Genomic DNA, 27,096 nt, shown 5'->3' with positions numbered 1-27,096 from the left:
CAAGGGAAGAAAACGTTTAATGAACTTATGTGGAAACCAAAGGAAAGACTACAATTTCCATAATTCTTCACCCTCGTCATTGAAACGTCATCGGGTTGCGGCGGCGACAGAATCGGCAGTGTTGTGATTGAATGACAGGCTCAACACTGCAATTTATGTAAACTTTTACCTGATATCGAATTTTAAGTTAATTAAAATGATTCACGAGCTCTTGTTGGCGTTAAGTGGATACCCTGGGACTATATTCACATGGAACAAACGGACAGGTTTACAGGTATATCGGGATAACGTCACCTACCTAACTACAGTACAAAGCTAGCTCTACAAAGTACAAACACCGCTGCAAGAAGCTGGCTAGCTATGTGAATCTTTTTTTTTCTCAAGTAGCTAGCTAGTGCAATTAGCTAGTAACCTTATGAATTGTTTTATTTTCTGCTTTTGATGGCATCCATCACTAGTTTTTTTTTTTTTTCAAGAATGCACTGTTAAGGAGTTATGAGTAAGGGGTTAACTGAACCTCTGCTACTCCTGTAGGTCTCCCAGGACCTGCCCTTTCTCCATCCCAGTGAGACCAGTGTCCTGAACCGCCTCTGCAAACTGGGATCCGATTACATTCGCTTCACAGAGTTCATAGAGCAACACACAGGCCATGTCCACCAGCAGGTGAGATAAATACTCAGAAGATGGAGTGCCAAAAGCATTTTCCTCTTCTCACTTCCTTCGTTATAACATCTGCTAAAAATGTGAATGTGACCAATAAAATGTGATTTGATTTGGAAGCGAGGAGACCGTTGAAGGATATCTGGGGTTCCTTCTCCAATGTTCTCCCTGCTTATCTCTTACTTTTTGATAAGGTGAAGAGTTGAGGAAAACTACGATTGAAGCTCGATATACTCAGGCTTTTATAAAACTAGCCAGCTTCAATTAGCTTCACATTCCAGCTCATACTTCATCAGTACTACAACGGTGGATGTTGCTCGTCCGCATGCCGCTAACTCTAGCAGGCATGTAACTACACGTGCATGTCGCATGTTGCTGGTCGAACGCCAAACTCTTCATTGAGACAATGCTGAAACCATCAATCAATGGGAGAGTCAGTGCCACATTTGAATTTCTACCGAAATTAACATGAAAGATAAGTTATCTTGCAAATTCAGCAGGCTATGATGTGACAGGCTAATAATGCTTTCTTTGATGTGCTTTGGTGTGCTTATCAATGCACACAAGCACCCTTTTCCCCAATCCTATCAGTAAAAATGTTTTTGTCATGCAAAAGTTTTACTGTGGGTGAACCTTCAAATGCATCTTGTCATTACTAAATGTGTAATGTGATGGGTGTCTTAATATATATATTTTTTTACACAAACGCTTGATTAATTACATATTTAATCGCTCAAAACAACTAGGAACTCGTACATCTCCGACTTCAGTACATTCAAAACAACTAGGAACTCGTACATCTCTGACTTCAGTACATTCAAAACAACTAGGAACTCGTACATCTCTGACTTCAGTACATTCAAAACAACTGGGAATGTAAAAAAAATGTAGCTCTGACTGGGGAAAAATCGATTTGAATGATCATCCAACTCGGAATTCCAACTCGGGCCTTTTTCTAAAAGTCAGACTTTCTGACCTTAGATCACTGACGTTATGATTTGACCTCAAATTTATCCGTGTTCCTAGTTGTATTTAACGCATCAGACACTTCATTCAGGATAAATATAGTAAGCCCTGAGTTATCCTACCCCAGAACAGGTTAGTTCTGAAGGATTCATTGCCATAGAAAGGTACCTGGCTAAAAGGTGAGCCTCTTTCATCTTGCCAGGTTATTCCAGGTTGAACACAGTTACTTTGCTACCTCCTCAAACCTGATTCATAGTATACCTCTCTGGACTAAAAACACAACTCAATGGAGAATCTCCATTGAAAACACTTAATCTGTGTCCGGGAAACCTCCCCTTAGATGGGTTTATATTTTTTAATCCTGATTAACTGGTTAAATTCTGTGAGAGTCGGTGACAATGAATCTAAACCAACTTTAGAGTGAGTGCCATGTGTTGTTGTTTTTTAGATTGAGATGTACTAGTATTACCGCAAATACTAATCAGATATAGCTAAATACTATAGTCTTAAGCTGTGATTGTACTTTGCAGGAGCACCACTCCATTCAGACAAACCAGGCCGGACTCAATGGGGTTTACCTGCGGGCTTTCTGCACGGGACTGGACTCCATGCTGCAGCCTTATAGACAGGCTCTCCTGGACCTCGAACAAGAGGTACCGAAGATCATTTACAAAATGCATTGTAGCACTAATTAATGTACATTCATAATCAATCCCACTATTGTCCTCTTCATTGCAGTTTCTTGGCGACCCGCATCTCTCCATATCTCATGTGAATTATATGTTGGATCAGGTAATGCCAGTTACTGTTTTTACTAGTTTTTCTGATTTAGATTTGCTTGTTGTACATTTGAAGTAGAATGAATTGTTTTAGACCTTTAAAGCGGTAATCCTTAATGGTGAAACAGTTTAGGATATTACAGCAACAAAAAAGTTACTGCAAGCTACAAACACTGTTTTTCCCCCTCGAACGTCATTGTACGCGATAAAACAGAACAATATGTACTGCACTTTTTTCTTTGACCACACTGCTCAACGCACCTCACCTCCATTTCATCCACAAGACAAAAACAATAACAAAGTGCTGGGGGTGTACACAGTGGTGCTGCCACCCTTCCACCCCTCCCCTGATTGGAGTAAACTAACGGACAAAAACAATAACAAAGTGCTGGGGGTGTACAGTGGTGCTGCCACCCTTCCACCCCTCCCCTGATTGGAGTAAACTAACGGACAAAAACAATAACAAAGTGCTGGGGGTGTACAGTGGTGCTGCCACTCTTCCACCCCTCCCCTGGTTGGAGTAAACTAACGGACAAAAACAATAACAAAGTGCTGGGGGTGTACAGTGGTGCTGCCACCCTTCCACCCCTCCCCTGGTTGGAGTAAACTAACGGACAAAAACAATAACAAAGTGCTGGGGGTGTACAGTGGTGCTGCCACCCTTCCACCCCTCCCCTGGTTGGAGTAAACTAACGGACAAAAACAATAACAAAGTGCTGGGGTGTACAGTGGTGCTGCCACCCTTCCACCCCTCCCCTGGTTGGAGTAAACTAACGGACAAAAACAATAACAAAGTGCTGGGGGTGTACAGTGGTGCTGCCACCCTTCCACCCCTCCCCTGGTTGGAGTAAACTAACGGACAAAAACAATAACAAAGTGCTGGGGGTGTACACAGTGGTGCTGCCACCCTTCCACCCCTCCCCTGGTTGGAGTAAACTAACGGACAAAAACAATAACAAAGTGCTGGGGGTGTACAGTGGTGCTGCCACCCTTCCACCCCTCCCCTGGTTGGAGTAAACTAACGGACAAAAATACTTCTACTGCTACTTTCGCTCACATGTACTGTACATGTAGTTTACTAATTATACATATATTCCTATTTCCTCTTTCTCCAAGTGCTGGATTTTCATCCACAGCATCCAATTCAGACAGTGGTGCTGTTTCCCCTAATGCGCATTCCATCTTTAAATGTGAACTTTCACACCTACAGTCACAAGATCCACAGTATCTTTCAGTATGTCATGAATGGAATTAGGAAATAAAATATTAATTTAACAATATACCATCATTTTATGTAATCATGTTGTTCTTCTCCAGTTTCAGTTGCTGTTTCCCTCTGTTATGGTGGTGGTGGAGACAATAAAGTCCCAGAAGGTAAGGGCATTACAATGGAGACAATACAGTCCCAGAAGGTAAGGGCATTACAATGGAGACATTACAGTCCCAGAAGGTAAGGGCATTACAATGGAGACAATACAGTCCCAGAAGGTAAGGGCATTACAATGGAGACAATAAAGCCCCAGAAGGTAAGGGCATTACAATGGAGACAATAAAGCCCCAGAAGGTAAGGGCATTACAATGGAGACAATAAAGCCCCAGAAGGTAAGGGCATTACAATGGAGACAATAAAGAGACAATACAGTCCCAGAAGGTAAGGGCCAATAAAGCCCCAGAAGGTAAGGGCATTACAATGGAGACAATAAAGCCCCAGAAGGTAAGGGCATTACAATGGAGACAAGACAATAGTCCCAGAAGATAAGGGCATTACATTGGAGACAAGACAATAGTCCCAGAAAGTGAAGGCATTATAGTGGAGACGAGACAGTCCCAGAAGATAAGGGTATTACATTGGAGACAAGACAATAGTCCCAGAAAGTGAAGGCATTATAGTGGAGACGAGACAGTCCCAGAAGATAAGGGCATTACATTGGAGACAAGACAATAGTCCCAGAAGGTGAAGGCATTACAATGGAGATGAGACAATACAGTCCCAGAAGATAAGGGCATTACATTGGAGACACAAGTATTCACTCTCCTTCTGATATGACTGAGAAATCACACAAACACAATTACTTTGGAGGAAATGATTTAAGACGCTCATAAAGCACTTTTCATACACCCATAGCGCTCTCCAAAAACTATTTGTGTTCTCAAAGGTCAACACATTTCTAATGTGACTTAGTTTAGAATTTTTCTGTAACAATACCATCTTTCTCCCAATTTAAAGTTCATCATGGTGGCTGCTGTGGTACAGGGGCACAAAGTTGTCACAGCGCTCAGAGCAGAGTGCATCCTGGGTAGGCACAGTTGAATCAATTAGTGTGGAATATGGAAATGAGGTCATATCCTGTCTGTCCTAATTAGATCCACGGCTGTCAGATCCTGGAGACGGTGTACAAGCACAGCTGTGGAGGTCTGCCCCCTGTTCGCATGGCCCTGGAGAAGTAAGTTACGGCCACAACTTTTTCAATCAAATGTGAAGTTAGCCTCTTATAGAAGCTTTATGCATTGTTTATGCTATTACTTGGATCTATGCTGCATGTGTGGTGTCATCCTGAAACTGATGCTGCAGAGTGAAATATGCATGCCATATTTCCAGGCAAAACCTGAAGCGGTTAAGATCCCGGAGTGTGTATTTTTTTAAAATTCGTTATTTCTCCCCTGGATAAATTATTCCCATGACACATGTCATCCCCTCCTACACATAAACACTTGAATCTATACTGATACCTGGCTGGTGTTTCTCAGGGCAACACAACATAAAGGATCTCTGTCTGTCTACTCAGGATCCTGGCGGTGTGCCACGGGGTGATGTACAAGCAGCTGGCGGCGTGGATGCTGCACGGTCTGCTGCTGGACCAGAGTGAGGAGTTCTATGTGAAGCAGGGGCCCAGCGCTGGAGGGGCCGCCGCCAACCAGGAGGAGGACGAGGAGGACCTGGGGATTGGAGGCCTCAGCGGTAAACAGCTGAAAGAACTACAGGACCTGGTGAGAGCCCTTATGCTAAGATTCAGGATCAGCTTATATCTTCCTCAAATCTTAACTGGCTGATCTAAGGTAAGAGGAAAAACTGATTCTAGATCAGCATCTATTGTCAATTGCATCCATGTTTCCAGCTGAGAGAACTACAGAATCTAATGAGATGGCAGGTAGAAGTTGCCCTTAGGCACAGCTTCAGGTTCAGTTTATATCTTCCCCAAAATCCTAAACTTAAATATCGGGTGGGGAGGCAAAACTGACCTAAGATCAGTGTCTATGGGTAATTTCATCCTACTTCATACCTTGGCACTTTATCTGTCCACTTGGATTTGAAGTGCTTGCGTTAGTGTAAAGCTTGCACCACTACTGTTAGAGTAAAGCTTGCACCACTACTGTTAGAGTAAAGCTTGCACCACTACTGTTAGAGTAAAGCTTGCACCACTACTGTTAGAGTAAAGCTTGCACCACTACTGTTAGAGTAAAGCTTGCACCACTACTGTTAGAGTAAAGATTGCACCACTACTGTTAGAGTAAAGATTGCACCACTACTGTTAGTGTAAAGCTTGCACCACTACTGTTAGAGTAAAGCTTGCACCACTACTGTTAGAGTAAAGCTTGCACCACTACTGTTAGTGTAAAGCTTGCACCACTACTGTTAGAGTAAAGCTTGCACCACTACTGTTAGTGTAAAGCTTGCACCACTACTGCTTGCACCACTACTGAGTAAAGCTTGCACCACTACTGTTAGTGTAAAGCTTGCACCACTACTGTTAGAGTAAAGCTTGCACCACTACTGTTAGAGTAAAGCTTGCACCACTACTGTTTAGCACCACTACTGTAGTGTAAAGCTTGCACCACTACTGTTAGAGTAAAGCTTGCACCACTACTGTTAGAGTAAAGCTTGCACCACTACTGTTAGAGTAAAGCTTGCACCACTACTGTTAGTTAGTGTAAAGCTTGCACCACTACTGTTAGTGTAAAGCTTGCACCACTACTGTTAGAGTAAAGCTTGCACCACTACTGTTAGAGTAAAGCTTGCACCACTACTGTTAGAGTAAAGCTTGCACCACTACTGTTAGTGTAAAGCTTGCACCACTACTGTTAGAGTAAAGCTTGCACCACTACTGTTAGTGTAAAGCTTGCACCACTACTGTTAGAGTAAAGCTTGCACCACTACTGTTAGTGTAAAGCTTGCACCACTACTACTGTTAGAGTAAAGCTTGCACCACTACTGTTAGAGTAAAGCTTGCACCACTACTGTTGTAAAGATTGCACCACTACTGTTAGAGTAAAGCTTGCACCACTACTGTTAGTGTAAAGATTGCACCACTACTGTTAGAGTAAAGCTTGCACCACTACTGTTAGAGTAAAGCTTGCACCACTACTGTTAGTTAGTAAAGCTTGCACCACTACTGTTAGTGTAAAGCTTGCACCACTACTGTTAGAGTAAAGCTTGCACCACTACTGTTAGTGTGCACCACTACTGTTAGAGTAAAGCTTGCACCACTACTGTTAGAGTAAAGATTGTACCACTACTGTTAGAGTAAAGCTTGCACCACACCACTACTGTTAGAGTAAAGCTTGCACCACTACTGTTAGAGTAAAGCTTGCACCACTACTGTTAGCTTGAGTGTAAAGCTTGCACCACTACTGTTAGTGTAAAGCTTGCACCACTACTGTTAGAGTAAAGCTTGCACCACTACTGTTAGAGTAAAGCTTGCACCACTACTGTTAGTGTAAAGCTTGCACCACTACACCACTACTGTTAGTGTAAAGCTTGCACCACTACTGTTAGAGTAAAGCTTGCACCACTACTGTTAGTGTAAAGCTTGCACCACTACTGTTAGAGTAAAGCTTGCACCACTACTGTTAGAGTAAAGCTTGCACCACTACTGTTAGAGTAAAGCTTGCACCACTACTGTTAGTGTAAAGCTTGCACCACTACTGTTAGAGTAAAGCTTGCACCACTACTGTTAGAGTAAAGCTTGCACCACTACTGTTAGAGTAAAGATTGTAGGATGGATAAGATCTAAAAGTCTGTATGTACTTCCAGTCAGTTTCAGGCGGCTGATTTGGGTCATTTTCATAAGGCACAAAGCAGGGAAAAACTAACTGAAACAGGGAGTGAGTACCCAGACTGGTCCAATAAGACATGCTCATTTTGGTTTTCTGTTTGAAAATGTTTTCCATTGTGTTCCCTAATGAACGATGCTGTTGTCTGTATTCCGTTGTAGAGGCTGATAGAGGAAGAGAACATGCTGGCTCCGTCCCTGCAGCAGTTCTCTCTGCGGGCTGAGATGCTGCCCTCCTACGTCCCCATCCGCGTGGCTGAGAAGATCCTCTTCGTGGGGGAGTCCGTCCAGATGTTTGAGAACCACAACCACAGCCCGTCCAGAGCTGGTGAGAACCTGGTCCACACATGTACCTTTGTTATTAGCTGTAGCTACGTTTCACGTTGACTTGTTAATGATTTAGCTACAGTAGGGAAACAGTAGAGGGAGGAGAAAGGGGGCGTTTTCTGTCTTTTCACCCTCACTCAGGTAAGCACCATTAGTATTATTGCTGATTGTGGCATCTATTTGGTTTGCTTTGGTTGCTACGCTTCTCTAAAAACTTCAACAACAAAAAAAATCACAACTATCTCGCCGAGCACTACTTCAATGTAACGTATTGCGACAATATCACTTCAGGAGATCCACGTTCAACTTGGAATGAAAGATTTTGGAAGATTTGATGCATCATGTTTTCCTCCCTCTGTGTGTGTTTGTGTCCAGGCTCTATACTGAAGCACCAGGAGGACATGTTTGCAACAGAGCTGCACCGTCTCAAACAGCAGCCCCTCTTCAGCCTAGTGGACTTTGAGAACCTCATCGACGGCATCCGCAGCACCGTGGCAGAGGTGGGCTTCGCACTTCAACATATCTGAGGAAATGTCAGATATGTGTTTGTAATGTCTGCTGCAACTTCCCACTATCAGCTGGACAAAAAGGTCCTGTTCTATTCAGTTGATACTAGGGCCATATTCATCTCAATAACTCCATACATTAGTCGTCGGTATGTGAATCCAATCAACAGTTGGTGAATGAATGTATCCTTCTATTTGCAGCACCTGTGGACATTAATGGTGGAGGAATCTGATCTCCTGGGGCAACTGAAGGTTTGTATTTGGACTATCTAGCTGTGACAGTTTACAGTTGATTTCAGATTGTTAGTGGTCATGTTTGAGCTCGACTACATTGCTGTCGGACTGCTGAGAATCACTTATCTACAAATCCCCTTGCATCTCAAATAACTACTCCTTATGTGACCAAGATGAGTGATTCTGTGCCTCGCCTTGTTAAAGCTGACCCCTCAAACATGCCCGTTTCTCTTTCCCTGTAGATCATAAAGGACTTTTACCTGTTGGGCCGTGGAGAGCTGTACCAGGTGTTCATTGACCACGCTCAGCACATGCTCAAGACCCCGCCCACGGCTGTCACTGAACACGGTATGTTTACAGATCCAGGATCAGTTTACTCTAACAGACATCTAAACTTGATAGCGCATTCTACCTCCTACGGGCCTACTTCATCTTATGGAAAATTCCCCCTTTATTGAATCACAAACCATGGTCCTGTTGGAATACTTAAAAAATGCAGTTTAAACTGGATCCTAACTTCCTCCCTTTCTTGAAGTGATCACTGATCTAACACTGTGGCTAGGTCAAAGTAGGGGTTCCAGTAAATATCTTTCACCAACCCAGTCATTTCTGATTGTTGTTATTCCAAGGAAGGAAGGAAGGAAGGAAGGAAGGAAGGAAGGATGGAAGGATGCCGTACAGAAGAATATGAACAGGTTCATGTGTATTGCAGTCATTCTTTGGATCTAACAGTGGCTGTTTTCTCCACCCCTTCTTCCACAGACGTAAATGTGGCCTTTCAGCAGGCTGCCCACAAGGTGTTGTTGGACGACGATAACCTCCTGCCTCTCCTGCACCTCACCATCGACTACCAGGGGAAGGAGAGCAAAGGTTTGTTCCTCAGAGTGGCTTTTCATTGGAGCAGAAACCCTCTACTAGGAGTCTAGGAAATCTAACTGTATGTTTAACTAGAGCTGCTTAGAGTTCTCTTTTCACTCCCTACTAGACCTGGATCTCCCTGAGTATTTGTTTTTGAAATACTTATTTTTAGTGTATTTTGTAATACATGCCAATACATTAAGTGTATTTCCAAATACATTCCAATATTCAGCTAGTTGTATTTTCAAAGAAAATAATTACTTTGAAATGTCTTTTGAAAGTAATTGAAATACCCTAAATAGCATTTGAACACAGGTCTGCTCCCTACGACCCCATGGCCCTAACTTACTCTTCCATGTTTGCAGATCTGTAATATGGCGGAAGGTCCACCATGACACTTGTTATACCTTTTTATACCATTCAGATCTGTAAACATGGAAAGGTCAGGGCCAAGGGGAAGGGGTAAGGAACATATTGGGACCAGCGGCTGTGTGCTCCAGTATATTTTCTTGTAACCAGTTGCTGCCATCTGGTGGCTAACTGTAAGACAGTCTATGCCTGTCTTGGTCATCTCTCCCTCATCTCTCCTGCTATAACCTGGGAACACCAGATGAGAGAAGGCAATCTGATGGATGTGTACTGGGAAGTCACCTGGTATCTTTTTAAAAGCAGACGAGAAAACAAGGCTGTTGAACTTGGCACCCTAATCCACATAATAGTGCACTATTCTTCACAAAGTTCTGGTCAAAGTAGTGCACTTCATAGGGAATAGGGTGCTATTTGGGATGGTACATTCTTCTATGTCTTCTACCCAGTGTGTGCCATCTTGTGAACAATGTGATGGAGTGGATCAGAGGATGTGGAGAGAGGAATGGAGTGTGTGTTATTTGGCTGAATAACAAAAAATAAAATAATAATAATAAATTCATTTTAAAAAATGTAGGATCGTTGGCCTTCTCTCCCAATTGCGCTCCGGTACTGTTCAGCCACGACCTCAGGCCATGCTCTGTCCACCATTTTTAATTTCCTTCATCACCATTCTTTTATTAAGGTCTGTTCTGTTGTATTTATTTAGCCTACCCCACCACTAATGCGCAGAGATGTTGATATGAGTCAACCAAGAAATCTGTCAGACTGTATAATTGATGACAAGACAACCAATGGGGCCATGCAGCTGCACCAGAGACGTTTTGGTTTCTATATAGGCTATTGTTAAAAAATAGTCTTAAGTTTGTAACATTACTAAAGTTGTCTATCAAGTGTAAAATTTGAGTTCAACAGAACCAGTTACAACTGACGTATCTGATCATCAATCGATTAGAGAAAAAGCTACTTGTTTTTAACACAGTGGCCACAACCTATCACCTAGGTAGGTGCTTGTTTAGTAGCCTATGTTGAACCTTCTTATTTATGACAGCCTACTTCAAAAACAAATGGTACATAGTCACAAAAGTATATGGGGTGTTTGTTAAATTCTTTTTAACCAAAAAATAAATGGGGTGAATTTGGAGCAGCAGTTTTATTTGTTTGTTCCTGTGAGCGTTTTAAAAATATTTTTTTAGCAGAGCAGGAGGAAGGATGTTGAGCGGCAGAGTGGTTAACTAAGACCGTTCCATGAGTGAGATTTCAAACCGCTCAACTCTCCTGACATACTCTGGTGTGGAGTCATCCTGTGGCTAACGGTATGATTGTGTTCTCAGATGCCACAGGGACCAGGGAAGGGGCCACTCCCCCACAGGAGTCCTCCCCCAGGGAGGTGCCCCCTACGGGCTGGGCTGCTCTGGGCTTGGCCTACAAGGTCCAGTGGCCCCTGCACATCCTCTTCACCCCTGCCGTTCTGGAGAAGTGAGTATTGTACAGCAGGCAACGTCTGCCTCTCAAATGGTCCCTTATTCCCTATATAGTGCACTACTTTTGACCAGGGCCCAATGTGATCGCCGCAGGACCCGTAACAGTGGAGAAGTTTAGCCTCGTGCTCCAATGCTCTTAGTAGTTGTGGAAATTGACACAATATTGCTTTTTACTTTGTGCATTGCTGACTCTACCTTTAACATGAAGTGATATCCATTAGCAAATGTTTGTGCAAACAGACAATGGAATATTTGAACATTACACTCCCAGTTTATTAGGTACACCACCCCGTTCACCAAAATGGATCTCCCTACAGACAGTGAGTCTGTGGCTTGCTATATAATGCAGGTAGACAGGCATTGAGGCATTCAGTTACTGTTCGATTGAACGTTAGAATGGGCAAAATGACTGACCGTGGTATGATCGTCGCTGCCAGGTGTCCCGGATCCAGTATCTCACAAACGGCTGCCCTCCTGGGCTTTTCACGCATAACAGTGTCTAGGGTTTACAGAGAATGGTGTGACAAACAAAAACCATCCAGTCAGCGTCAGACCTGTGAGCAAAAACCGCTCGTTGATGAGAGGTTGAAGGAGAATGGTAAGAATCATGCAATATAACAGTTGGGCCACAAACAGGCAAATAACGGCGCAGTACAACAGTGGTCTGCAGTACGGCTTCTCGCAACACAGAACTCTCCAACCTTTGTCACAGATGGTTATTGCAGCAGACGACCACACTGGGTTCCACTCCTAACAGGTACAAACAAGAAGAAGTGGCTCCAGTGGGCAACGCCATCACCAACACTGGACATCTGAGGAGTGGAAAAACATTACCTGGTCCGACGAATCCGTGTCCTGTTGCATCATGTTGATGGCAGATGTAGGATGAGTGCATGGAACCCATCCTGCCTGGTGTCAATGGTACAGTCCGATGGATGCTGGTAGACCATAGCCAATCTGCAGTAACTGTGTGGTGTCAGCATAGAACCCATCCTGCCTGGTGTCAATGGTACAGTCCGATGGATGCTGGTAGACCATAGCCAATCTGCAGTAACTGTGTGGTGTCAGCATAGAACCCATCCTGCCTGGTGTCAATGGTACAGTCCGATGGATGCTGGTAGACCATAGCCAATCTGCAGTAACTGTGTGGTGTCAGCATAGAACCCATCCTGCCTGGTGTCAATGGTACAGTCCGATGGATGCTGGTAGACCATAGCCAATCTGCAGTAACTGTGTGGTGTCAGCATGGAACCCATCCTGCCTGGTGTCAATGGTACAGTCCGATGGATGCTGATGCTGGTAGACCATAGCCAATCTGCAGTAACTGTGTGGTGTCAGCATGGAACCCATCCTGCCTGGTGTCAATGGTACAGTCCGATGGATGCTGGTAGACCATAGCCAATCTGCAGTAACTGTGTGGTGTCAGCATGGAACCCATCCTGCCTGGTGTCAATGGTACAGTCCGATGGATGCTGGTAGACCATAGCCAATCTGCAGTAACTGTGTGGTGTCAGCATAGAACCCATCCTGCCTGGTGTCAATGGTACAGTCCGATGGATGCTGGTAGACCATAGCCAATCTGCAGTAACTGTGTGGTGCCATCATGTCAGCATGGAACCCATCCTGCCTGGTGTCAATGGTACAGTCCGATGGATGCTGGTAGACTATAGCCAATCTGCAGTAACTGTGTGGTGCCATCATGTCAGCATGGAACCCATCCTGCCTGGTGTCAATGGTACAGTCCGATGGATGCTGGTAGACCATAGCCAATCTGCAGTAACTGTGTGGTGCCATCATGTCAGCATGGAACCCATCCTGCCTGGTGTCAATGGTACAGTCCGATGGATGCTGGTAGACCATAGCCAATCTGCAGTAACTGTGTGGTGTCAGCATAGAACCCATCCTGCCTGGTGTCAATGGTACAGTCCGATGGATGCTGGTAGACCATAGCCAATCTGCAGTAACTGTGTGGTGTCAGCATAGAACCCATCCTGCCTGGTGTCAATGGTACAGTCCGATGGATGCTGGTAGACCATAGCCAATCTACAGTAACTGTGTGGTGTCAGCATGGAACGCATCCTGCCTGGTGTCAATGGTACAGTCCGATGGATGCTGGTAGACCATAGCCAATCTGCAGTAACTGTGTGGTGTCAGCATGGAACCCATCCTGCCTGGTGTCAATGGTACAGTCCGATGGATGCTGGTAGACCATAGCCAATCTGCAGTAACTGTGTGGTGCCATCATGTCAGCATGGAACCCATCCTGCCTGGTGTCAATGGTACAGTCCGATGGATGCTGGTAGACCATAGCCAATCTACAGTAACTGTGTGGTGTCAGCATGGAACGCATCCTGCCTGGTGTCAATGGTACAGTCCGATGGATGCTGGTAGACCATAGCCAATCTGCAGTAACTGTGTGGTGTCAGCATGGAACCCATCCTGCCTGGTGTCAATGGTACAGTCCGATGGATGCTGGTAGACCATAGCCAATCTGCAGTAACTGTGTGGTGTCAGCATGGAACCCATCCTGCCTGGTGTCAATGGTACAGTCCGATGGATGCTGGTAGACCATAGCCAATCTGCAGTAACTGTGTGGTGTCAGCATGGAACCCATCCTGCCTGGTGTCAATGGTACAGTCCGATGGATGCTGGTAGACCATAGCCAATCTGCAGTAACTGTGTGGTGTCAGCATAGAACCCATCCTGCCTGGTGTCAATGGTACAGTCCGATGGATGCTGGTAGACCATAGCCAATCTGCAGTAACTGTGTGGTGCCATCATGTCAGCATGGAACCCATCCTGCCTGGTGTCAATGGTACAGTCCGATGGATGCTGGTAGACTATAGCCAATCTGCAGTAACTGTGTGGTGCCATCATGTCAGCATGGAACCCATCCTGCCTGGTGTCAATGGTACAGTCCGATGGATGCTGGTAGACCATAGCCAATCTGCAGTAACTGTGTGGTGCCATCATGTCAGCATGGAACCCATCCTGCCTGGTGTCAATGGTACAGTCCGATGGATGCTGGTAGACCATAGCCAATCTGCAGTAACTGTGTGGTGCCATCATGTCAGCATGGAACCCATCCTGCCTGGTGTCAATGGTACAGTCCGATGGATGCTGGTAGACCATAGCCAATCTGCAGTAACTGTGTGGTGTCAGCATGGAACAGTCCGATGGATGCTGGTAGACCATAGCCAATCTGCAGTAACTGTGTGGTGTCAGCATGGAACCCATCCTGCCTGGTGTCAACGGTACAGTCCGATGGATGCTGGTAGACCATAGCCAATCTGCAGTAACTGTGTGGTGTCAGCATGGAACCCATCCTGCCTGGTGTCAATGGTACAGTCCGATGGATGCTGGTAGACCATAGCCAATCTGCAGTAACTGTGTGGTGTCAGCATGGAACCCATCCTGCCTGGTGTCAATGGTACAGTCCGATGGATGCTGGTAGACCATAGCCAATCTGCAGTAACTGTGTGGTGTCAGCATGGAACCCATCCTGCCTGGTGTCAATGGTACAGTCCGATGGATGCTGGTAGACCATAGCCAATCTGCAGTAACTGTGTGGTGTCAGCATGGAACCCATCCTGCCTGGTGTCAATGGTACAGTCCGATGGATGCTGGTAGACCATAGCCAATCTGCAGTAACTGTGTGGTGCCATCATGTCAGCATGGAACCCATCCTGCCTGGTGTCAATGGTACAGTCCGATGGATGCTGGTAGACCATAGCCAATCTGCAGTAACTGTGTGGTGCCATCATGTCAGCATGGAACCCATCCTGCCTGGTGTCAATGGTACAGTCCGATGCATGCTGGTAGACCATAGCCAATCTGCAGTAACTGTGTGGTGCCATCATGTCAGCATGGAACAACATCCCTGTGGAACATTTCCGGCTTGTAGAATCCATTCCCCAAAGAATTCAGGCTCATAACTCATCTTGAAAAAACATAATGATTTATTATTTAAATATTGAAAGAGCTGGGGCTACGGAGAGAAACAAAACAGTGCTGTTTCAGGCCATGTGGTAAACAACAGTGCATTGTGGATGGAGGTGTGAACATGCGGGTCTGGACAGAGGAGATGTAGTCGTTGATTGTGTGCATCTGTAAGTTGTTGTTTCTTAGGTCTGTATTCGGTTATTAACTCAAAAAGTGAATTTGGCTGTTCTGGAGGCAAAGGGGTATCTGACCCAGTACTAGATGGGTATACCTAATGCACTGGTCAGTGAGTGTATATAACCACTGGAGGCAAAGGGGTGTCTGACCCAGTACTAGATGGGTATACCTAATACACTGGTCAGTGAGTGTATATAACCACTGGAGGCAAAGGGGTATCTGACCCAGTACTAGATGGGTATACCTAATACACTGGTCAGTGAGTGTATATAACCACTGGAGGCAAAGGGGTGTCTGACCCAGTACTAGATGGGTATACCTAATACACTGGTCAGTGAGTGTATATAACCACTGGAGGCGAAGGGGTATCTGACCCAGTACTAGATGGGTATACCTAATACACTGGTCAGTGAGTGTATATAACCACTGGAGGCAAAGGGGTGTCTGACCCAGTACTAGATGGGTATACCTAATACACTGGTCAGTGAGTGTATAGAACCACTGGAGGCAAAGGGGTATCTGACCCAGTACTAGATGGGTATACCTAATACACTGGTCAGTGAGTGTATATAACCACTGGAGGCAATGGGGTGTCTGACCCAGTACTAGATGGGTATACCTAATACACTGGTCAGTGAGTGTATATAACCACTGGAGGCAAAGGGGTGTCTGACCCAGTACTAGATGGGTATACCTAATATACTGGTCAGTGAGTGTATATAACCACTGGAGGCAAAGGGGTATCTGACCTAGTACTAGATGGGTATACCTAATACACTGGTCAGTGAGTGTATATAACCACTGGAGGCAAAGGGGTATCTGACCCAGTACTAGATGGGTATACCTAATACACTGGTCAGTGAGTGTATATAACCACTGGAGGCAAAGGGGTGTCTGACCCAGTACTAGATGGGTATACCTAATACACTGGTCAGTGAGTGTATATAACCATTGTTAGTACCGTCATGTTTTCGTATTGCATTCCTCACAAGTTCTCTGGTCATATTTGGGGCGGCAGGGTAGCCTAGTGGTTACAGCGTTGGACTAGTGTCCTCTCCCAGGTATAATGTAATATCCCTGACTCTGTCCTGTCCCCCAGGTATAATGTAATATCCCTGACTCTGTCCTGTCTCCCAGGTATAATGTAATATCCCTGACTCTGTCCTGTCCCCCAGGTATAATGTAATATCCCTGACTCTGTCCTGTCTCCCAGGTATAATGTAATATCCCTGACTCTGTCCTGTCCCCCAGGTATAATGTAATATCTCTGTCCTGTCTCCCAGGTATAATGTAATATCCCTGACTCTGTCCTGTCTCCCAGGTATAATGTAATATCCCTGACTCTGTCCTGTCCCCCAGGTATAATGCAATATCTCTGTCCTGTCTCCCAGGTATAATGTAATATCTCTGTCCTGTCTCCCAGGTATAATGTAATATCTCTGTCCTGTCTCCCAGGTATAATGTAATATCCCTGACTCTGTCCTGTCTCCCAGGTATAATGTAATATCCCTGACTCTGTCCTGTCCCCCAGGTATAATGTAATATCCCATCCCTGACTCTGTCCTGTCTCCCAGGTATAATGTAATATCCCATCCCTGACTCTGTCCTGTCTCCCAGGTATAATGTAATATCTCTGTCCTGTCTCCCAGGTATAATGTAATATCTCTGTCCTGTCTCCCAGGTATAATGTAATATCCCAGGTATAATGTAATATCCCTCTGTCCTGTCTCCCAGGTATAATGTAATATCCCTGGAGGTCTCCCAGGTATAATGTAATATCCCTCTCTGTCCTGTCTCCCAGGTATAATGTAATATCCCTGACTCTGTAATAACCCTGTCTCCCAGGTATAATGTAATATCCCTGACTCTGTCCTGTCTCCCAGGTATAATGTAATATCCCTGACTCTGTCCTGTCTCCCAGGTATAATGTAATATCCCTGACTCTGTCCTGTCTCCCAGGTATAATGTAATATCCCTGACTCTGTCCTGTCTCCCAGGTATAATGTAATATCCCTGACTCTGTCCTGTCTCCCAGGTATAATGTAATATTTCGTTACCTGCTGAGTGTGCGTCGGGTGCAGTCTGAGCTGCAGCACTGCTGGGCTCTACAGATGCAGAGGAAACACCTCAAATCCAACCAGACAGACGCTGTCAAGTGGAGGCTACGTAACCACATGGCTTTCCTGGTGGACAACCTGCAGTACTACCTACAGGTGATTATATCTCCAGGAAATGACACGTGTCATTTAGCAGACTCTGTCACAGTAGTGAGTGCATACATTTTCATACTTGTCCCCCAGTGGGAATCGAACCCACAACCCTGGCTTTCCAAGTGCCATACTCTACCAACTGAGCCACACGGAACCACAACCACGTGTCATCTGTACATCCAAAGACTAAGTACTGTACAGTGCATCTGGTCTGTTTTTAAGAATAGAGAGCAGTAGTAAAGACAAGACTGTATAATTTTTTTACCTGTTCATATTCAGCTTTGGGAGGAAATTTGAGAGGCTAAATGCACCACACTCAGTTTACCACGGCCATATTAATGCAAACAAGCATTCCTTTCTTTGTTCTACAACTACAATGCACATTTGTTTTTGCTGCTCGGGCCCTCTTTCAAAACTGGTCCCATATCTGTATAGCCAGCTCAAAGGTGGTCATAGGAGTTGGCAAGACAACACATCTATTCCTATGACCAGGCTATGAATGACCTTGTTGTTGGTGCCATATTTCTAACATGGCTGTGCTGCTCCTCCTCTCTACTCTCTCCTCCCTCCTCTCTCAGGTGGACGTACTGGAGTCTCAGTTCTCTCAGCTGCTGCAGCAGATCAACTCCACCAGAGACTTTGAGAGCATCCGGCTGGCCCACGACCACTTCCTTAGCAACCTGCTAGCACAGTCCTTCATCCTGCTCAAGCCGGTTAGCGTCTCAATTTATTAGCATTTGACGTGAATACAATGTGGCAGTAATTTAAGGCCACTTCAACGACTTCTTTATTGCAGTCACGTTATGCAGATGATCAGATTGCCATGTCACTTTGATATGGTTCCTGACAAGGTAACCACTTACCTGACCCAATGGCACAACGCGACTGAAATGAAGACAACCTTGAACGTGTTATTGCGTGTTGAGTGCTAATCATGCATAACAACACTATCAAATTAGGATTCAGCCTTGAATGACCACTTAGCTATGGTTTCCCATTCATTTTTTAATTTTGTCCAATGTCTTCTCTCCTATCCCAGGTGTTCCATTGTCTGAATGAGATCCTGGAGCTGTGTCATAACTTCTGCTCATTGGTCAGCCAGAACGTGGCTCCGCTGGATGAGAGAGGAACAGCCCAACTGGACATCTTGGTCAAGGTAAGTCTGCTAGAACTGCTAACAATAACCTTTCACCCATTGTCACGCCTATATTACTCTATTATAGTAATTGCTTATAATCTTTGGTGCTAAATGGCCAATGCAAACAATGAAGTACTTCATCTGTAATTTCAGGGTTTCAGTCGTCAGTCCTTCCTGCTCTTCAAGATCCTGTCAGGTGTCAGAAACCACCAGATCAACTCTGACCTGGCTCAGCTGCTGCTCAGGCTGGACTACAACAAGTACTACACCCAGTCAGGAGGCACCCTGGGCAGGTAGGGACCTGACATGACATTACACCCTGGGCAGGTAGGGACCTGACACTACACCCTGGGCAGGTAGGGACCTGACATGACACTACACCCTGGGCAGGTAGGGACCTGACATGACACTACACCCTGGGCAGGTAGGGACCTGACATGACACTACACTACACCCTGGGCAGGTAGGGACCAGACATGACACTACACCCTGGGCAGGTAGGGACATGACACTACACTACACCCTGGGCAGGTAGGGACATGACACTACACTGCACCCTGGGCAGGGTAGGGACCTGACATGACACTACACCCTGGGCAGGTAGGGACCTGACATGACACTACACCCTGGGCAGGTAGGGACCTGACATGACACTACACTACACCCTGGGCAGGTAGGGACACTACACTACACCCTGGGCAGGGTAGGGACCTGACATGACACTACACCCTGGGCAGGTAGGGACCTGACATGACACGACACTACACCCTGGGCAGGTAGGGACCTGACATGACACTACACTACACCCTGGGCAGGTAGGGACCAGACATGACACTACACCCTGGGCAGGTAGGGACATGACACTACACTACACCCTGGGCAGGGTAGGGACCTGACATGACACTACACCCTGGGCAGGTAGGGACCTGACATGACACTACACTACACCCTGGGCAGGTAGGGACCTGACATGACACTACACCCTGGGCAGGTAGGGACCTGACATGACACTACACCCTGGGCAGGTAGGGACCTGACATGACACTACACCCTGGGCAGGTAGGGACCTGACATGACACTACACCCTGGGCAGGTAGGGACCTGACATGACACTACACTACACCCTGGGCAGGTAGGGACCTGACATGACACTACACCCTGGGCAGGTAGGGACCAGACATGACACTACACCCTGGGCAGGTAGGGACATGACACTACACCCTGGGCAGGTAGGGACATGACACTACACTGCACCCTGGGCAGGGTAGGGACCTGACATGACATGACACTACACCCTGGGCAGGTAGGGACCTGACACTACACCCTGGGCAGGTAGGGACCTGACATGACACTACACCCTGGGCAGGTAGGGACCTGACATGACACTACACCCTGGGCAGGTAGGGACCTGACATGACACTACACCCTGGGCAGGTAGGGACCTGACATGACACTACACCCTGGGCAGGTAGGGACCTGACATGACACTACACCCTGGGCAGGTAGGGACCTGACATGACACTACACCCTGGGCAGGTAGGACCTGACATGACACTACACCCTGGGCAGGTAGGGACCTGACATGACACTACACCCTGGGCAGGTAGGGACCTGACATGACACTACACCCTGGGCAGGTAGGGACCTGACATGACACTACACCCTGGGCAGGTAGGGACCTGACATGACACTACACCCTGGGCAGGTAGGGACCTGACATGACACTACACTACACCCTGGGCAGGTAGGGACCTGACATGACACTACACCCTGGGCAGGTAGGGACCTGACATGACACTACACCCTGGGCAGGTAGGGACCTGACATGACACTACACCCTGGGCAGGTAGGGACCTGACATGACACTACACCCTGGGCAGGTAGGGACCTGACATGACACTACACCCTGGGCAGGTAGGGACCTGACATGACACTACACCCTGGGCAGGTAGGGACCTGACATGACACTACACTACACCCTGGGCAGGTAGGGACCAGACATGACACTACACCCTGGGCAGGTAGGGACATGACACTACACTACACCCTGGGCAGGTAGGGACCTGACATGACACTACACCCTGGGCAGGTAGGGACCTGACATGACACTACACCCTGGGCAGGTAGGGACCTGACATGACACTACACCCTGGGCAGGTAGGGACCTGACATGACACTACACTACACCCTGGGCAGGTAGGGACCTGACATGACACTACACCCTGGGCAGGTAGGGACCTGACATGACACTACACCCTGGGCAGGTAGGGACCTGACATGACACTACACCCTGGGCAGGTAGGGACCTGACATGACACTACACTACACCCTGGGCAGGTAGGGAATGACATGACACTACACCCTGGGCAGGTAGGGAATGACATGACACTACACCCTGGGCAGGTAGGGACCTGACATGACACTACACCCTGGGCAGGTAGGGACCTGACATGACACTACACCCTGGGCAGGTAGGGACCTGACATGACACTACACTACACCCTGGGCAGGTAGGGACCTGACATGACACTACACCCTGGGCAGGTAGGGACCTGACATGACACTACACCCCTGGGCAGGTAGGGACCCTGACATAGGGACCTGACATGACACTACACCCTGGGCAGGTAGGGACCTGACATGACACTACACTACACCCTGGGCAGGTAGGGATCTGACATGACATGACACTACACCCTGGGCAGGTAGGGACCTGACACTACACCCTGGGCAGGTAGGGACCTGACATGACACTACACCCTGGGCAGGTAGGGACCTGACATGACACTACACCCTGGGCAGGTAGGGACCTGACATGACACTACACTACACCCTGGGCAGGTAGGGACCTGACATGACACTACACCCTGGGCAGGTAGGGACCTGACATGACACTACACCCTGGGCAGGTAGGGACCTGACATGACACTACACCCTGGGCAGGTAGGGACCTGACATGACACTACACCCTGGGCAGGTAGGGACCTGACATGACACTACACCCTGGGCAGGTAGGGACCTGACATGACACTACACTACACCCTGGGCAGGTAGGGACATGACACTACACTACACCCTGGGCAGGTAGGGACCAGACATGACACTACACCCTGGGCAGGTAGGGACATGACATGACACTACACCCTGGGCAGGTAGGGACCTGACATGACACTACACCCTGGGCAGGTAGGGACCTGACATGACACTACACCCTGGGCAGGTAGGGACCTGACATGACACTACACTACACCCTGGGCAGGTAGGGACCATGACATGACACTACACCCTGGGCCTACTCTACTGGGCAGGTAGGGATCTGACATGACATGACACTACACCCTGGGCAGGTAGGGACCTGACATGACACTACACCCTGGGCAGGTAGGGACCTGACATGACACTACACCCTGGGCAGGTAGGGACCTGACATGACACTACACTACACCCTGGGCAGGTAGGGACCTGACATGACACTACACCCTGGGCAGGTAGGGACCTGACATGACACTACACCCTGGGCAGGTAGGGACCTGACATGACATGACACTACACCCTGGGCAGGTAGGGACCTGACATGACACTACACCCTGGGCAGGTAGGGACCTGACATGACACTACACCCTGGGCAGGTAGGGACCTGACATGACACTACACCCTGGGCAGGTAGGGACCTGACATGACACTACACTACACCCTGGGCAGGTAGGGACCAGACATGACACTACACCCTGGGCAGGTAGGGAGATGACACTACACTACACCCTGGGCAGGTAGGGACCTGACATGACACTACACCCTGGGCAGGTAGGGACCTGACATGACACTACACCCTGGGCAGGTAGGGACCTGACATGACACTACACCCTGGGCAGGTAGGGACCTGACATGACACACTACACACTACACTACACTACACCCTGGGCAGGTAGGGACCTGACATGACACTACACCCTGGGCAGGTAGGGACCTGACATGACACTACACCCTGGGCAGGTAGGGACCTGACATGACACTACACCCTGGGCAGGTAGGGACCTGACATGACACTACACCCTGGGCAGGTAGGGACCTGACATGACACTACACCCTGGGCAGGTAGGGACCTGACATGACACTACACCCTGGGCAGGTAGGGACCTGACATGACACTACACTGCACCCTGGGCAGGTAGGGACCTGACATGACACTACACCCTGGGCAGGTAGGGACCTGACATGACACTACACCCTGGGCAGGTAGGGACCTGACATGACACTACACTACACCCTGGGCAGGTAGGGACCTGACATGACACTACACCCTGGGCAGGTAGGGACCTGACATGACACTACACTACACCCTGGGCAGGTAGGGACCTGACATGACACTACACCCTGGGCAGGTAGGGACCTGACATGACACTACACTACACCCTGGGCAGGTAGGGACCTGACATGACACTACACCCTGGGCAGGTAGGGACCTGACATGACACTACACCCTGGGCAGGTAGGGACCAGACATGACACTACACCCTGGGCAGGTAGGGACCTGACACCCTGACATGACACTACACCCTGGGCAGGTAGGGACCTGACATGACACTACACCCTGGGCAGGTATGGACCTGACATGACACTACACACCCTGGGCAGGTAGGGACCTGACATGACACTACACCCTGGGCAGGTAGGGACCTGACATGACATTACACCCTGGGCAGGTAGGGACCTGACATGACACTACACCCTGGGCAGGTAGGGACCTGACATGACACTACACCCTGGGCAGGTAGGGACCTGACATGACACTACACTACACCCTGGGCAGGTAGGGACCTGACATGACACTACACCCTGGGCAGGTAGGGACCTGACATGACACTACACCCTGGGCAGGTAGGGACCTGACATGACACTACACTGCACCCTGGGCAGGTAGGGATCTGCCATGACATGACACTACACCCTGGGCAGGTAGGGACCTGACATGACACTACACTACACCCTGGGCAGGTAGGGACCTGACATGACACTACACCCTGGGCAGGTAGGGACCTGACATGACACTACACCCTGGGCAGGTAGGGACCTGACATGACACTACACCCTGGGCAGGTAGGGACCTGACATGACACTACACTACACCCTGGGCAGGTAGGGATCTGACATGACATGACACTGCACCCTGGGCAGGTAGGGACCTGACATGACACTACACCCTGGGCAGGTAGGGACCTGTATGACACTACACCCTGGGCAGGTAGGGACCTGACATGACACTACACTACACCCTGGGCAGGTAGGGACCTGACATGACACTACACCCTGGGCAGGTAGGGACCTGACATGACACTACACTACACCCTGGGCAGGTAGGGACTGACATGACACTACACCCTGGGCAGGTAGGGACCTGGACATTACACCCTGGGCAGGTAGGGACCTGACATGACACTACACCCTGGGCAGGTAGGGACCTGACATGACACTACACCCTGGGCAGGTAGGGACCTGACATGACACTACACCCTGGGCAGGTAGGGACCTGACATGACACTACACCCTGGGCAGGTAGGGACCTGACATGACACTACACTACACCCTGGGCAGGTAGGGACCTGACATGACACTACACCCTGGGCAGGTAGGGACCTGACATGACACTACACTACACCCTGGGCAGGTAGGGACCTGACATGACACTACACTACACCCTGGGCAGGTAGGGACCTGACATGACACTACACCCTGGGCAGGTAGGGACCTGACATGACATTACACCCTGGGCAGGTAGGGACCTGACATGACACTACACCCTGGGCAGGTAGGGACCTGACATGACACTACACTACACCCTGGGCAGGTAGGGATCTGACATGACACTACACCCTGGGCAGGTAGGGATCTGACATGACATGACACTGCACCCTGGGCAGGTAGGGACCTGACATGACACTACACCCTGGGCAGGTAGGGACCTGTATGACACTACACCCTGGGCAGGTAGGGACCTGACATGACACTACACTACACCCTGGGCAGGTAGGGACCTGACATGACACTACACCCTGGGCAGGTAGGGACCTGACATGACACTACACCCTGGGCAGGTAGGGACCTGACATGACACTACACCCTGGGCAGGTAGGGACCTGACATGACACTACACCCTGCGCAGGTAGGGACCTGACATGACACTACACTACACCCTGGGCAGGTAGGGATCTGACATGACACTACACCCTGGGCAGGTAGGGACCTGACACTACACTGCACCCTGGGCAGGTAGGGACCAGACATGACACTACACCCTGGGCAGGTAGGGACCTGACATGACATGACACTACACTACACCCTGGGCAGGTAGGGACCTGTATGACACTACACCCTGGGCAGGTATGGACCTGACATGACACTACACTGCACCCTGGGCAGATAGGGACCTGACATGACACTACACCCTGGGCAGGTAGGGACCTGACATGACACTACACCCTGGGCAGGTAGGGACCTGACATGACACTACACTACACCCTGGGCAGGTAGGGACCTGACATGACACTACACTGCACCCTGGGCAGGTAGGGACCTGACATGACACTACACCCTGGGCAGGTAGGGACCTGACATGACACTACACCCTGGGCAGGTAGGGACCTGACATGACACTACACTACACCCTGGGCAGGTAGGGATCTGACATGACATGACACTACACCCTGGGCAGGTAGGGACCTGACATGACACTACACTGCACCCTGGGCAGGTAGGGACCTGACATGACACTACACTGCACCCTGGGCAGGTAGGGACCTGACATGACACTACACCCTGGGCAGGTAGGGACCTGACATGACACTACACTACACCCTGGGCAGGTAGGGACCTGACATGACACTACACCCTGCGCAGGTAGGGACATGGCACTACACCCTGGGCAGGTAGGGACCTGACATGACACTACACCCTGCGCAGGTAGGGACATGGCACTACACCCTGGGCAGGTAGGGACCTGACATGACACTACACCCTGGGCAGGTAGGGACCAGACATGACACTACACCCTGTGTACGGCTGTATTGGGTCTGTGTTAGTACTTATCGAAGACTGCTGTATTGGGTCTGTGTTAGTACTTGCTGAAGACGGCAGTACTGGGTCTAGTTCTGGCTGAGGCTGGATGTGGATCAACTGAGTCTGTGCTTGTACTGACTGATGATCCAGCATCTCCTCTACTGACAAACTGAAGCAAAGCACCTGTAAATTATAGATGAATACTATTCATTTGATCCTCTGCATCAGACCCATTCAAACTGGCTCCCCCAGATTTCCTTTTATACATTTTCAAATAGAAAATACTATTTACACTATGGCTTGGCTGAATACTTGGTTATTATTACTGAGAGATGTGCATCCATATTGCCCAGCTAATCAACTTTTAAATCCAATATATGTCAATGTCAATTTATTGCTTTCCATCTTGCATTAGTCCAGAGTTGTAACTAAACGTTGACTGAGAGAATCATTGTGTGCCTATGAGCAGTGCCATCACGCCCATATATTGTCTGGACTGGCTTTTACAGAGGTTGCTGCTGGAAAGCGCGAGTTTCATTTCGTGCACATCTTTTCTGAGCTGCAGTTGCCATTTGTATTTCACTTTAATTTGTCAAGCACAAAGTCACAGAACACAGCCCTGGAAGTGTCTGGCAAGCAACAGACAGACCAGGAGATGCACTGCAAGCTAGTACATCAACTTAACGTTACTGTTATTTGCTGACATCAAACAAGTTTACCTGATTGCTGATCCCGCAATTCACTCTCATGGTGTTTTCTCCTTTCGTGACCAGAAGGATAGTTCCGCTTTGACACGAGGGGAGGCGGGGCCCTACGCAACTTGCGTATAGGGCTGCTCGGCTCTGGTGGGGAAAATGCAATCTGCAAATCTGTCGTTCTGCCCCTGAACAGGCAGTTAACCCACTGTTCAGGCCGTCATTGAAAATAAGAATGTGTTCTTAACTGACTTGCCTGGTTAAATAAAGGTAAAATAAAAATAAAAAACACTGATACCTGTATTTTGCCTTCATTTGCAGTTTCTGATTGGGAGAGAAAATGGAGGATGATTTCCAGATGAGGTCTTGAGTAACAAGCGTTCCAGACCATTTATCTTCAAGTCGGATGGAAGGACTTGAAAATCAGTATGTTGTTGCATAACCCCATTGTGTCCTGAAACCTCTTCGTTCCTCTAGCCTGGTCCCAGATCTGTTTGCTCTGTATGAGTTGGCTATACAGCACAAACTGATTTGAGAACAGGCTGTTTCAATCAGATACAAGCTCTGTTACTTACCCTATTGTATAAATTGTAAATACTGTATCATTAATGTGTGTGCCTTTTCATGAAGAAACAGACAAATAAACCATC

At 48.1% G+C, this 27,096-nt stretch overlaps 1 protein-coding gene across 1 annotated transcript; it reads left to right on the top strand.

Moving 5' to 3' along the window:
* The first annotated feature begins 80 nt into the window (after positions 1–80).
* Positions 81–27,095, top strand: tubgcp4 (tubulin gamma complex component 4). The gene is made up of 18 exons (XM_065012167.1): positions 81–274; positions 535–663; positions 2,157–2,279; positions 2,365–2,418; positions 3,723–3,779; positions 4,770–4,849; positions 5,192–5,393; positions 7,619–7,784; positions 8,159–8,283; positions 8,491–8,541; positions 8,766–8,871; positions 9,286–9,393; positions 11,082–11,226; positions 17,386–17,563; positions 18,139–18,273; positions 18,600–18,716; positions 18,852–18,991; positions 26,768–27,095. Exons 1-18 carry the CDS (start codon positions 197–199, stop codon positions 26,772–26,774), a joined length of 2,001 nt encoding a protein of 666 aa, XP_064868239.1. The 5' UTR covers positions 81–196; the 3' UTR covers positions 26,775–27,095.
* The last annotated feature ends 1 nt before the right edge of the window (position 27,096 follows it).

Source organism: Oncorhynchus nerka, linkage group LG27 (assembly GCF_034236695.1).
Source record: "Oncorhynchus nerka isolate Pitt River linkage group LG27, Oner_Uvic_2.0, whole genome shotgun sequence".
Taxonomy (NCBI): Eukaryota; Metazoa; Chordata; class Actinopteri; order Salmoniformes; family Salmonidae; genus Oncorhynchus; species Oncorhynchus nerka.
The sequence above is the reverse complement of the archived record's forward strand: the minus strand, read 5'-3'. Positions and strand labels throughout refer to the sequence as shown.